This window comes from Oscarella lobularis, chromosome 1 (assembly GCF_947507565.1).
Source record: "Oscarella lobularis chromosome 1, ooOscLobu1.1, whole genome shotgun sequence".
Taxonomy (NCBI): domain Eukaryota; kingdom Metazoa; phylum Porifera; class Homoscleromorpha; order Homosclerophorida; family Oscarellidae; genus Oscarella; species Oscarella lobularis.
The window spans coordinates 2325541-2338989 of record NC_089175.1 but is presented as its reverse complement, the minus strand read 5'-3'; the positions used below and the strand labels follow the sequence as shown (position 1 = coordinate 2338989).

The following is a 13449-nucleotide window of genomic DNA, read 5'->3' as shown; positions in this document are numbered from 1 at the left end:
ATGGCATTCAAAACGCGAATCGCGTTTATAGGACGAAAGCGACGCTGTTTCGCCCACATCCGGCAACGCCCCTTTTTTCGCGAACGGTGAAATTGCGCTGATTCTTCCCTGTAGATACAAAATTGAACGACCGCTTCTATGCGAAACGGTCGTATACGATTCCTAGAAGTATTTCAGAACGACATCGAGCTGTAAATCGTAAATGTTAGCCTCGATTCTCGATCACGGAACAAACCCTGCTCTTTTGGCACTCTAGGCAGGATCTCTAGGTGACGATTGCTTCAGTTCAAAACGAATCGCAAAGGTAAAAGAAACGGAATTTAAAAAATAGTAATTTTTTTAAATTTTGTTGCTATGGCAACAAAACTAATTACATCCTCTTCGGAAACTAATTAGAAGTAAAAAAATATATGGTTGTTAGGGAGAATTCCTTCATGCTGATCCGCAATTTTGAATTGCGCGCCAGCCGATTCTGCGCAGAAGTTATGCGTGACGGTGAAAGGGTTAAAATGCAAAAAAGGCAATACGTTCAACTTGTTGACTCTCACTCGCTTTTTGCTGCGGATTATCGTAGTGCACTTCGAAGATGACGGACCGCAAGCTACTGTCTCCGCTGAACGGATATCCAACGTCCGCCGGATATCGGATTTCCTATAATACAAAAAAAGAACTGACGAATCATAAGCCAGCACCTAGAAATTCCCTTTACATTTCCGCCAATTCCCCACACAACGACAGGAGCCGTTCCTCTGCATCGGAAGTGTTCATCAGGCATGTTTCCATAGCAATTGCCCTCGTAACCCGTAGAAAAGACGGTCCCATTGAAGCACCGATAAATGACGATGTGATGAACGACTCCTTCGTTCCCCGGCGTCACCATGGGAGCATACTACGCGTACAAAAAAAAGAAAAAAAGAAACGTGTCTAGTCATTGCCCAATCCGTTATTACTCACCCCAACAATGTGAGCACCGCTCGGAATTACGGGCAGGGTCAAATTGCGACACCAATACGTTGTATCGTTCGCGGGCAGATGCACCTATAAATAAAATTCCAAATAGATTTCATCAAATTCGCAATTGATACGATTTTTATACGTTTCCGACGCCGACAATGAGTTCCTGTACGTCGTCAGGCAAGGGGACTTGGGCGCCGCCGATTGTGTCGAGCAAATTCACGCTTCGTCTTCCCGTCACCGTGTGCTGCAGCAAGGCGTTCGGCGAATCGTCTTCTGGGTCGTTGGGATTGTAGGACCAGATGATGCGAGACGTGCCTATCTGTAAAAGGACGTGATTTGTCGGTGCGTGCATTGACGTCATAAGGTCAATTACGTCAATCGATCGGTCGTTTGCTTCGCACGCTTTCAACTTTCGTTTGAATTCGAGCGTTGTCACTTGATCGGCTTCAGACGCCGCTATCAATTCGACGTCCTGACTTTCGGCGTCGGACGGAAGAAACTTTCCCGATGAATAGCGATCCTAATCACGCACCGTGGGAGTAGTTATGATTATGTTTGATGTACACCAGGCCTCAAGGAGGTTACCTGAATAAATCCCTTTCCCTTGGAGTTCACCCATCCCGTGACGATGTCCGAGTTGGGCATTCGGCCATCAGGTGATAGCCCGAATCCAACCCAGCCGGGCGTGTAGACTTGTACTCCAAACGATATTTCTCCCGCTTCGTTATCGACGCTCCAAAAGAGCCAGTAGTTTTCGTTCTCGTCCAAGCTCACGTGGAATGTGTACTTGTTGATTAGAAAGTCGCTCGGCGGTATCGCTTCCGTAGCAAGGGCGCAGATCGTGCAAACCGCAAGTGAGACAAAAGAAGGTCTCATTGTCAGGAGTCGTAAGCGATCGAAGCACGTTCAAATGATGGGTGCCGCCTCAGAGTGACAAAATTAAGCCTACTGTAAGAGTAGGCGAACGAAGTCTCTATTGATTGGTTAATTGATTGATGATGATCTACTACGGATGACAAAAATTGCTGGTCGCTAAGGAGCTAATCTAATAAGTTTCCTGCCCAATGAACGAGCTAGCCGTTAGTTCCGCAGTGAACGCAGACATATGTAGAGGCATAGGTTTCGTTCGTAGTGTAGAATACACTGCCGCTTGGGTTGAAATTTGGCTTGCATAGATTGTGCTCACATTCCTAAAGAGAACAAGTCTGAAAAAGCAGATTCATTAATTAGAAGAACCCACCCTGCAACGCATTGAACATCTGCTTCCAAGGTGACTACGCCTTGGCAACAGATCCCTAGAACAAATACAAAGCGTCCGTTGTGGCCTCTAATATTCCACCAGAGTCCTCCAATTTGGATGAGCCAGTGGCTGTCGATTCAAGTGTTGTAACTAAAGCCTCTGGGTGGCGTTTCTTATATAGTCCTCTCGATCAATTAATGATGTGATTTGACTTCTGGTGCAGCAGAACGAGCCGTTTCTGCTAGATCTAGAAATCGCAGTTGATCAGGGAGAGTGGAAAGGTGACAGTCATCAGCGCGATCAGAAAGCTACAGAGTATAATAATCAGCACAGAGAACATACATTAACAAACACATCCACCTAACGTTCTTGTCAGCGTCGTTCGCCTAAAAGACAACAAGCACAGCGACGCACATCACAATCGAAAACACAGACAGAACAGTCTTCGCTTCCGCAGAACACACGGGTGCTGGGTCTGGGGCAAGCGGCACATACGAAGGCAAGGAGTATTCGCCGCTCTATAATATACGTGTTGATTTCATTTTGGAGTGTACATCTGACACTTACCGCTATAAAATCGCCGTTATGTCCCATGCAAAACGCTTCTCTTTTTGTCGTATTCCAAAATGCGTCATACGCCTCACCGGCAGCGGAAGGAATCGATAAATCGAGCTTGTTCAGACCGTTGACAAGCTGAGGCATAGTATCGCCAGTATAGGGAGAAGCCCATCCCTTGCTGAGAGAAAAGACAGTGGGTTACTAGTACAGTAAGAGACCATAAAAACGTTTTTGCATACTCATAGGCTTTGGTTATAAACTCGTTCAGCTCTCTTTTTGGCACTTGACCGAAGCACGTCAACAATTTTGGAGCCGGATACACGAGCAGAAAGGCAGCACACATCTCATCACTCGTTCCCAAGCCACCCTATATATTAGCTATTTGCTCATACCCGTCTCTCGCGCCAAACGAACTCACAATAGTGACTTTGGTGCGATTCTCGGTATTGTAATGACAAATCGCCTGTAGAATATCTCCCTAGAGAGACAGAGAGACGAGACTTATCAGCCAAGTAGGTTTAATTAATCATTTACTGACGGGAAGGATTTTGACAGGTTCAAGCGGAAAAACGGTGTCCTACAGGAGTTTCAAAGCATCAATTAATTGATTACTGTATATAGAGAATCGAGGATACCTGATAGTCAAAGTCATAGTGATCATTTCTACCTATGTAAGGAAGTTCTTTTCCATTGCGTATGTGTCGAAGTTTCACTGCAATTGCTGTCGAGAACAATAAGACAATTGCAAAAGAATTCGTAAAAGAAACACATTATCTTTTACCAGCTGTGTGAGCGTGCAGAAAGACGCCAAACACGTTGATTCCACTCTCTGGAATTCCCTATATAAAGAGGTACATGTATGCATTCAACAAAAAAACAAAATATCTACTTTTTGCGTGCACTCTGCTGGACACAGATTTGTCATGACGATGTTCTTTCCGCCCTTTGGCAAAATAAGCGACAACGACGGGGCCGGGTGAGCGAGCATCATGGTCGTCGCTTCTTTCTTGCGCAACGTGGTCGTGTAGTACAACTTGATTCCGGAACTGTCGTGTATATCTTGAATATTAAAATGCAAAAACGTCAATACGTTCAACTTTGTCGACTCTCACTCGCTTTTTGCTGCGGATTATCATAGTGCACTTCGAAGAGGACGGATTGCAAGCCACTGTCTCCGCTGAACAAATATCCAACGTCCGCCGGATATAGGATTTTCTATACGTAATGGGAAAAAAAGAATTGAAATTATGCATAAGGCAGCACCTAGAAATTCGCTTTACATTTCCGCCAATTCCCCACGCAATGATGGGAGCCGATGCTCTGCATCGGAAGTGTTCATCAGGCATGTTTCCATAGCAACTGCCCTCGTAACCCGTAGAAAAGTCAGTCTTATTGAAGCACCGATAAATGAGGATGTGATGAACGACTCCTTCGTTCCCCGGCGTCACCACGGGAGCATACTATACGGGAACAAAAAAAAGAAAAAAAGGAAACGAGTCTCGTCATCGCCCAATTAATCTCCGTTATTACTCGCCCCAACAATGTGAGCACCGCTCGGAATTACGGGCAGGGTCAAATTGCGACACCAATACGTTGTATCGTTCGTGGGCACATGCAGCTATAAATAAAATTCCAAATAGATTTCATCAAATTCGCAATTAATACAATTTTTATACGTTTTCGACGCCGACAATGAATTCCTGTACGTCGTCAGGCAAGGGGACTTGGGCGCCGCCGATTGTGTCGAGCAAATTCACGCTTCGTCTTCCCGTCACCGTGTGCTGCAGCAAGGCGTTCGGCGAATCGTCTTCTGGGTCGTTGGGATTGTAGGACCAGATGATGCGAGACGTGCCTATCTGTAAAAGGTCGTGATTTGTCGGTGCGTGCATTGACGTCATAAGGTCAATTACGTCAATCGATCGATCGTTTGCTTCGCACGCTTTCAATTTTCGTTTGAATTCGAGCGTCGTCACTTGATCGGCTTCAGACACCGCTATCAATTCGACGTCCTGACTTTCGGCGTCGGACGGAAGAAACTTTCCCGATGAATAGCGATCCTAATCACGCATATCGTGGGATGAGTAACCAAGAAAAGAGTTTTTAGCCTCGGACCCACGAGGTTCATGGGAGAGGCCAGGCTTCAAGTGATTTCATCATACCTGAATGAATCCCTTTCCCTTGGAGTTCACCCATCCCGTCACGATGTCCGAGTTGGGCATTCGGCCATCAGGTGAAAGCCCAAATCCAATCCAGCCGGGCGTGTTGACTTGCACTCCAAACGATATTTCTCCCGCTTCGTTATCAACGCTCCAAAAGAGCCAGTAGTTTTCGTTCTCGTCCAAGCTCACGTGGAATGTGTATTTGTTGATTAGAAAGTCGTTAGGCAGTATCGCTCCCGTAGCAAGGGCGCAGATCGTGCAAACCGCAAGTGAGACAAAGGAAGGTCTCATGTCGGACGGGTCCGCCGGATTCTGGAGTCCGCGAGCGAAGCACGTTCAAATGACGTGCTGCCTCAGGGTGACAATTAGCAGCCTATGCAATGCCGGGGACTTGAAGAGTAAGCGAACAAGGTCTCTTCTGATTGGTTCATTGATTAGTCGATCTAGACTGTACGGGTGACAAAAAATTGCTGGTCGCTGAGGAGCTAATCTAATAACTTTTCCTCTGTCCAATCAACGAGCTAGCCGTTAGTAGCCTCGTCTAGCTCGTATCCAGTTCCGCAGTGAACGCAGACAACTATGCAGAGGCATAGGCTCTTCGTTTGTAGTGTAAAATACACTGCCGCGTGCGTCGCATCCAGCCCAAGACGGCGATTACGTCCACGTCCAAGCCTGACATCCAAGTTTGCTTGCGACTAACGCACGCGCGCTTTGTAGAACATTGCTCCTCCCCATGCTGTTCTTCTCGTTCTCTGCCTCTCTGTCGCAATATCGGCTAGGCAACTTCAACTAGCTAGCTTGGTACGATTGAACAGGACTCCCACCGCATGAAAACGCCTTTCTGTTCAGGTGTTTCGACACGGCGATCGATCTCCGGTCGGAACTTTCCTCAATGACTCGCACCAGGTCGGCGATTGGCCTCAAGGCTGGGGACAACTAACGCAGGTATCAACGGCACAGTTTTTATACAAATAGCAGTGCTGACGTCCCGAAACAGATGGGAATCACAAATATTCGAAGAAGAAATATTTTTCGTCCAACCTGTTCTTTCTCATTAGAGCGTCGGACGTGGGAACGGTTTCCAGCTCGTTGGGCAGATAGAGTGTATCCAACTGCGACCAAAAGACTTATTCGGGCACATGAGAAGACGATTGGCTTGCCTCTTGCAAGACGCATCGTCTGCTCTTCAATTTCACGCAGTGGACGCAGAAATAGAGGTTTTGCAGGGGCAGGGGCTCAAAGTCATTGTCGGCCGTAGTGTAAAATACGCTTGCATGCGTCGAATCGCATCCAGAATCCATGGCAGACGGCGATTTCGTACGATTTGGCCGACTTTTGTTTGTGTCTAGCGTGCGCGTCCTTTCGCGAAACGCATTCGCGAAAAGCGTGTTCTCCTGTATTCTCCTCGTTCTGCTAGATACGGAGACTACCACTCGAGAAATACGTTTTTCTGTTACTGATTTGAAGATGAGATGTCAATGGAAGGTCTCTGGAAGAGTAGAAGATCTTGCAGTGGCTAACCGTAGTCTGTTTACTTCCACCTTCTTCCACCTTATACTAGTCCTCTCAAGCAATTAATGATGTGATTTGACTGCTGGTGCAGTAGAACGAGCCGTTTCTGCTCGATCTAGAAATCGCAGTTGATCAGGGAGAGTGGAAAGGTGACAGTCATAAGCGCGATCAGAAAGCTACAGAGTGTAATAATCAGCACAGAGAACATACAAACACATCCACCTAACGTTCTTGTCAGCGTCGTTTAGTCGCCTAAAAGACGACAAGCACAGCGACGCACATCACAATCGAAAACACAGACAGAACAGTCTTCGCTTCCGCAGAACACACGGGTGCTGGGTCTGGGGCAAGCGGCACATACGAAGGCAAGGAGAGTTCGCCTCCCTATAATACATATATACGTGATTGATTTCATTGTGGAGTGTACATCTGACACTTACCGCTATAACATCGCTGTTATATCCCATGCAAAACGCTTCTCTTTTTGTCGTATTCCAAAATGCGTCATACGCCTCACCGGCAGCGGAAGGAATCGATAAATCGAGCTTATTCAGACCGTTGATAAGCTGAGGCATAGTATCGCCAGTATAGGGAGAAGCCCATCCCTTGCTGAGAGAAAAGACTGTGGGTTACTAGTACAGTAAGAGACCATAAAAACGTTTTTGCATACTCATAGGCTTTGGTTATAAACTCGTTCAGCTCTCTTTTTGGCACTTGACTGAAGCACGACAACAATTTTGGAGCCGGATACACGAGCAGAAAGGAAACACACATCTCATCTCTCGTTCCCAAGCCACCCTATATATTATGTATTAGCTATTTGCTCATACCCGTCTCTCGCGCCAAACGAACTCACAACAGTGACTTTGGTGCGATTCTCGGTATTGTAATGACAAATCGTCTGTAGAGTATCTCCCTAGAGAGACAGAGAGACGAGACTTATCAGCCAAGTAGGTTTAATTAATTGATCATTTACTGACGGGAAAGATTTTGACAGGTTCAAGCGGAAAAACGGTGTCCTACAGGAGTTTCAAAGCATCAATTAATTGATTACTGTATATATAGAATCGAGGATACCTGATAGTTAAAGTCATAGTGATCATTTCTGCCTATGTTAGGAAGTTCTTTGCCATTGCGTATGTGTTGAAGTTTCATTGCAATTGCTGTCAAGAACAAGAAGACAGTAAGAAAAGAATTCGTATATAAAAGAAACACGTTGAGTTGTCTTTTACCAGCTGTGTGAGCGTGCAGAAAGACGCCAAACACGTTGATTCCACTCTCTGGAATTCCCTATATAAAGATGTACATGAATGCATTCAATAAATAAAAAACATAAAAATTTCTCTACTTTTTGCGTGCACTCTGCTGGACACAGATTTGTCGTGACGATGTTCTTTCCGCCCTTTGGCAAAATAAGAGTCGACGACGACGAGACGTCGTGAGTGAGCATCACGGTCGTCGCTTCTTTCTTGCGCAACGTGGTCGTGTAGTACAACTTGATTCCGGAACTGTCGTATATATCTTGAATATTAAAATGCAAAAACGTCAATACGTTCAACTTTGTCGACTCTCACTCGCTTTTTGTTGCGGATTATCATAGTGCACTTCGAAGATGACGGATTGCAAGCCACTGTCTCCGCTGAACAAATATCCAACGTCCGCCGGATATAGGATTTTCTATATGTAATGGGAAAAAAAGAATTGAAATTATGCGCATAAGCCAGCACCTAGAAATTCGCTTTACATTTCCACCAATTCCCCACGCAAGGATGGGAGCCGATGCTCTGCATCGAAAGTGTTCATCAGGCATGTTTCCATGGCAACTGCCATCGTAACCCGTAGAAAAGACGGTCCCATTGAAGCACCGATAAATGACGATGTGATGAACGACTCCTTCGTTCCCCGGCGTCACCATGGGAGCATACTACGCGTACAAAAAAAAAAGAAAAAAAAGAAACGAGTCTCGTCATTGCCCAATTAATCTCCGTTATTACTCGCCCCAACAATGTGAGCACCGCTCGGAATTACGGGCAGGGTCAAATTGCGACACCAATACGTTGTATCGTTCGCGGGCAGATGCACCTATAAATAATATGCCAAATAGATTTCATCAAGTTCGCAATTGATACGATTTTTATACGTTTCCGACGCCGACAGTGAATTCTTGTACGTCGTCAGGCAAGGGGACTTGGGCGCCGCCCATTGTGTCGAGCAAATTCACGCTTCGTCTTCCCGTCACCGTGTGCTGCAGCAAGGCGTTCGGCGAATCATTTTCTGGGTCGTTGGGATTGTAGGACCAGATGATGCGAGACGTGCCTATCTGTAAAAGGTCGTGATTTTTTCGGTGCGTGCATGCATTGACGTCATAAGGTCAATTACGTCAATGGATCGGTCGTTTGCTTCGCACGCTTTCAATTTTCGTTTGAATTCGAGCGTCGTCACTTGATCGGCTTCAGACGCCGCTATCAATTCGACGTCCTGACTTTCGGCGTCGGACGGAAGAAACTTTCCCGATGAATAGCGATCCTAATCACGCACCGTGGGAGGAGTTATGATTATGTTTGACGTACACCAGGCCTCAAGGAGGTTACCTGAATAAATCCCTTTCCCTTGGAGTTCACCCATCCCGTGACGATGTCCGAGTTGGGCATTCGACCGTCAGGTGATAGCCCAAATCCAATCCAGCCGGGCGTGTTGACTTGCACTCCAAACGATATTTCTCCCGCTTCGTTATCGACGCTCCAAAAGAGCCAGTAGTTTTCGTTCTCGTCCAAGCTCACGTGGAATGTGTATTTGTTGATTAGAAAGTCGTTAGGCAGTATCGCTCCCGTAGCAAGGGCGCAGATCGTGCCAACAGCAAGTGTGACAAAGGAAGATCTCATGTTCGGAGTCGTGAGCGATCGAAGCACGTTCAAAGGATTGCCTGTCGCTGAGGGGCTGAGGAGCTAATCTAATAAGTTTCCTGCCCAATGAACGAGCTAGCCGTTAGTAGCAAGGCGCCTGTTCAGCAGTGAACGAACTGCAGACATATGTAGAGGCATAGGTTTCGTTCGTAGTTTAAATACACTGCCGCGTGGGTCAAGACGGCGATTACGTCCACGTCCAAGCCCTGACGCCCAAGTTTGCTTGTGACTAACGCACGCTGATGTTTTATTTACCCAGGCTCCTCCCCATACGTGTTCTTGCCTCTCTGTCGCGATATCGGCTAATGAAAACGCCTTTCTGTTCAGGTGTTTCGACACGGCGATCGATCTCCGGTCGGAACCTTCCCCAATGACTCGCACCAGGTCGGCGATTGGCCGCAAGGCTGGGGACAACTAACGCAGGTATCAACGGCACAGTTTTTATACAAAAAGCAGTGCTGACGTCTCGAAACAGATGGGAATGTTACAACATCACGATTTCGCCCAAGAGCTCCTCATGAAACGATACATGACGAAAGGAACGGAGACATTTCTTCTCAACTCGTCGTACGGACGAACGAAACGAGGTCGAATCGAGTCGTCACTGTAGCTCAATCAAACATTTGAAATTTTGAGTATTTTTAGATCCACGTGCGTAGCACGGATGTGGATAGGACATTGATGAGTGCAGAGTGTCAGATGGCGGCTCTGTATAAACCAACTGGACGTCAGGTTAATTAGGAATAATTTATAATTTATTTTTTGAGTAATTTATTTCTCAAGGTCTTTTTGGAAAATTTGGATTGGCAACCGGTTCCAATTCACACGGTTCCTGTGGCAGAAAACAAGGCAAGGATTTAATTAGTTAATGTAATTTTATAAGTATGATTTCACCAGCTATTGCGTGGCTATACGGTTGACTGTCCTTGTTACAAAGAGCTTCGAGAAGAAGGCGAGAATGATGCAGACTAGTTAGTAGAGCGTTCTTCACACTGTCTGAGCCGTGTAGTCCGTTTTCTTCCACCTTCTTCCACCTTATACTAGTCCTCTCAATCAATGAATTATGTGATTTGACTGCTGGTGCAGCAGAACGAGCCGTTTCTGCTAGATCTAGTAACCAAATCGCAGTTGATCAGGGAGAGTGGAAAGGTGACAGTCATAAGCGCGAAAACTACAGAGTGAGTGAAGGGTGATAATTATCACAGAGAACATACAAACACTGACATCCACTGAACGTTTTTTGTCAGAGTCGTTCGCCTAAAAGACGACGAGCACAACGACGCACATCACAATTGAAAACACAGACAGAACAGTCTTTGCTTCCGTTGAACACACGGGTGGTGGGTCTGGGGCGAGTGGCACATACGAAGGCAAGGAGTATTCGCCTCTCTATAATATACATGATTTTGATTTCATTGTGGAATGTGTACATCGGACACTTACCGCTATAATATCACTGTCATGTCCCATGCAAAATGCTCGTCTTTTTGTCGTATTCCAAAGTGCGTCATACGCCTCACCGGCAGCGGAAGGAATCGATAAATCAAGCTTGTTCAGACCGTTGATAAGCTGAGGCATAGTATCGCCAGTATAGGGAGAAGCCCATCCCTTGCTGAGAGAAAAGGCAGTGGGTATAGTACAATAAGAACTTTTTTGCTTACGTATAGGCTTTGGCTATAAACTCGTTCAGCTCTCTTTTTGGCACTTGACTGTAGCACGAGAACAATTTTGGAGCCGGATACACAAGCAGAAAGGCAAAACACATCTCATCTCTCGTTCCCTCGCCACCCTATATTAGCAATCTCTTTGCTCATATGAACCCGTCTCGCGTCAAACGAACTCACAATAGTGACTTTGGTGCGATTCTCGGTATTGTAATGACAAATCGTCTGTAGAATATCTCCCTAGAGAGACAGAGAGACGAGAGTTATCAGCCAAGTAGGTTTAATTAATTGATCATTTACTGACGGGAAAGATTTTGATAGGTTCAAGCGGAAAAACGGTGTCCTACAGGAGTTTCAAAGCATCAATTAATTGATTACTGTATATGATAGAATCGAGGATACCTGATAGTCAAAGTCATAGTGATCATTTCTGCCTATATTAGGAAGTTCTTTTCCATTGCGTATGTGTCGAAGTTTTACTGCAATTGCTGTCGAGAACAAGAAGACAATTGCAAAATAATTCGTAAAAGAAACACATTGTCTTTTACCAGCCGTGTGAGCGTGCAGAAAGACGCCAAACACGTTGATTCCACTCTCTGGAATTCCCTATATAACGAGGTATGCATTCAACGAAAAAAAATAATAATAATTTTTCTCTACTTTTTGCGTGCACTCTGCTGGACACAGATTTGTCGTGACGATGTTCTTTCCGCCCTTTGGCAAAATAAGCGACGACGAGACCTGGTGAGCGAATTGCATGGACGTCGCTTCTTTCTTGCGCAACGAGGTCGTGTAGTACAACTTGATTCCGGAACTGTCGTATATATCTTGAATATATTAGAATGCAAAAACGCCAATACGTTCAACTTGTCGACTCTGACTCGATTTTTGCTGCGGATTATCGTAGTGCACTTCGAAGATGACGGACTGCAAGCCACTGTCTCCGCTGAACGGATATCCAACGTCCGCCGGATATCGGATTTCCTATAATGAAAAAAAGAACTGACGAATCATAAGCCAGCACCTAGAAATTCGTCTTACACTTCCGCCAATTCCCCACGCAACGACAGGAGCCGTTCCTCTGCATCGGAAGTGTTCATCAAGCATGTTTCCATAGCAATTGCCCTCGTAACCCGTAGAAAAGACGGTCCCATTGAAGCACCGATAAATGACGATGTGATGAACGACTCCTTCGTTCCCCGGCGTCACCATGGGAGCATACTGCACCAAAACAAAACAAAAATAGAATGGAGACTCGTCCATCGCGACGGGCACGTCCCAATTTCCGTTATTACTCACCCCAACAATGTGAGCACCGCTCGGAATTACGGGCATGGTAAAATTGCGACACCAATACGTCGTCTCACTCGTGGGCAGATGCACCTATATATAAAATAAAATGCCAAATAGATTTCATCAAATTCACAATCGATAAGATTTTTATACGTTTCTGACGCCGACAATGAGTTCCTGTACGTCGTCAGGCAAGGGGACTTGGGCGCCGCCGATTGTGTCAAGCAAATTCACGCTTCGTCTTCCCGTCACCGTGTGCTGCAGCAAGGCGCTCGGCGAATCGTCTTCTGGGTCGTTGGGATTGTAGGACCAGATGATGCGAGACGTGCCTATCTGTAAAAGGGTCGCGTCTGTGATTTTTCGGTGCGTGCACTGACGTCACAAGGTCAATTACGTCAATGGATCGGTCGTTTGCTTCGCACGCTTTCAATTTTCGTTTGAATTCGAGCGTTGTCACTTGATCGGCTTCAGACGCCGCTATCAATTCGACGTCCTGACTTTCGGCGTCGGACGGAAGAAACTTTCCCGATGAATAGCGATCCTAATCACGCACCGTGGGATGAGTACCAGGAAATGAGTTTTTAGCCTCGGACCCACGAGGTTCGTGGGAGAGACCAGGGTATAAGTGATTTCATCATACCTGAATAAATCCCTTTCCCTTGGAGTTCACCCATCCCGTCATGATGTCCGAGTTGGGCATTCGACCATCAGGTGATAGCCCAAATCCAATCCAGCCGGGCGTGTTGACTTGCACTCCAAACGATATTTCTCCCGCTTCGTTATCGACGCTCCAAAAGAGCCAGTAGTTTTCGTTCTCGTCCAAGCTCACGTGGAATGTGTATTTGTTGATTAGAAAGTCGTTAGGCAGTATCGCTCCCGTAGCAAGGGCGCAGATAGTGCAAACCGCAAGTGTGACAAAGGAGGGTCTCATGTCGGAGTCCGTGAGCGAAGCACGTTCAAATGACGTGTGCTGCCTCAGAGTGACAATTAGAAGCCTATGCAATGCCGGGAACTTGAAGAGTAGGCGAACAAGGTCTCTTCTGATTGGTTCATTGATTAGCCGATCTATTACGGGTGACAAAAATTGCTGGTCGCTGAGGAGCTAATCTAATAACTTTTCCTCTGTCCAATCAACGAGCTAGCCTCGCCTAGCTCTTGCAAGA

At 46.2% G+C, this 13449-nt stretch overlaps 5 protein-coding genes across 5 annotated transcripts; 1 reads left to right on the top strand and 4 right to left on the bottom strand.

Annotated features, from left to right (window-relative positions):
• Positions 1 to 363: 363 nt before the first annotated feature.
• On the bottom strand, positions 364 to 1833 carry LOC136199035 (DBH-like monooxygenase protein 1). The gene is made up of 7 exons (XM_065989136.1): positions 1543 to 1833; positions 1331 to 1477; positions 1097 to 1276; positions 955 to 1038; positions 710 to 889; positions 528 to 651; positions 364 to 472 (listed from the first exon to the last, which is right to left on the bottom strand). Exons 1-7 carry the CDS (start codon positions 1831 to 1833, stop codon positions 393 to 395), a joined length of 1086 nt encoding a protein of 361 aa, XP_065845208.1. The 3' UTR covers positions 364 to 392.
• A 716-nt stretch (positions 1834 to 2549) lies between these two features.
• On the bottom strand, positions 2550 to 5305 carry LOC136199027 (DBH-like monooxygenase protein 1). The gene is made up of 14 exons (XM_065989125.1): positions 4915 to 5305; positions 4666 to 4812; positions 4432 to 4611; positions 4272 to 4373; positions 4036 to 4215; positions 3868 to 3970; positions 3645 to 3814; positions 3537 to 3594; positions 3391 to 3476; positions 3294 to 3332; positions 3174 to 3233; positions 2995 to 3122; positions 2765 to 2933; positions 2550 to 2715 (listed from the first exon to the last, which is right to left on the bottom strand). Exons 1-14 carry the CDS (start codon positions 5203 to 5205, stop codon positions 2584 to 2586), a joined length of 1845 nt encoding a protein of 614 aa, XP_065845197.1. The 5' UTR covers positions 5206 to 5305; the 3' UTR covers positions 2550 to 2583.
• Positions 5306 to 6594: 1289 nt separating this feature from the next.
• LOC136199676 (DBH-like monooxygenase protein 1) lies at positions 6595 to 9360 on the bottom strand. Its single transcript, XM_065989938.1, has 14 exons — positions 9018 to 9360; positions 8806 to 8952; positions 8567 to 8746; positions 8425 to 8508; positions 8171 to 8350; positions 8001 to 8103; positions 7775 to 7947; positions 7659 to 7716; positions 7504 to 7589; positions 7407 to 7445; positions 7283 to 7342; positions 7097 to 7224; positions 6867 to 7035; positions 6595 to 6810 (listed from the first exon to the last, which is right to left on the bottom strand). The coding sequence occupies exons 1-14, from the start codon at positions 9306 to 9308 to the stop codon at positions 6679 to 6681; spliced, it is 1830 nt and encodes a 609-aa protein (XP_065846010.1). The 5' UTR covers positions 9309 to 9360; the 3' UTR covers positions 6595 to 6678.
• Positions 9361 to 9641: 281 nt separating this feature from the next.
• On the top strand, positions 9642 to 10805 carry LOC136198959 (lysosomal acid phosphatase-like; the record flags this gene model as incomplete). The annotated part of the gene is made up of 6 exons (XM_065989039.1): positions 9642 to 9752; positions 9869 to 9916; positions 9975 to 10061; positions 10113 to 10178; positions 10227 to 10507; positions 10577 to 10805. Coding segments are annotated over 5 exons (387 nt in total), but the record flags the coding sequence as incomplete, so codon positions are not given.
• On the bottom strand, positions 10509 to 13430 carry LOC136199677 (DBH-like monooxygenase protein 1). Its single transcript, XM_065989939.1, has 14 exons — positions 12927 to 13430; positions 12681 to 12827; positions 12440 to 12619; positions 12293 to 12376; positions 12035 to 12214; positions 11875 to 11977; positions 11654 to 11820; positions 11542 to 11599; positions 11396 to 11481; positions 11298 to 11336; positions 11174 to 11233; positions 10991 to 11118; positions 10773 to 10941; positions 10509 to 10718 (listed from the first exon to the last, which is right to left on the bottom strand). Exons 1-14 carry the CDS (start codon positions 13215 to 13217, stop codon positions 10587 to 10589), a joined length of 1824 nt encoding a protein of 607 aa, XP_065846011.1. The 5' UTR covers positions 13218 to 13430; the 3' UTR covers positions 10509 to 10586.
• Between the last annotated feature and the right edge of the window lie 19 nt (positions 13431 to 13449).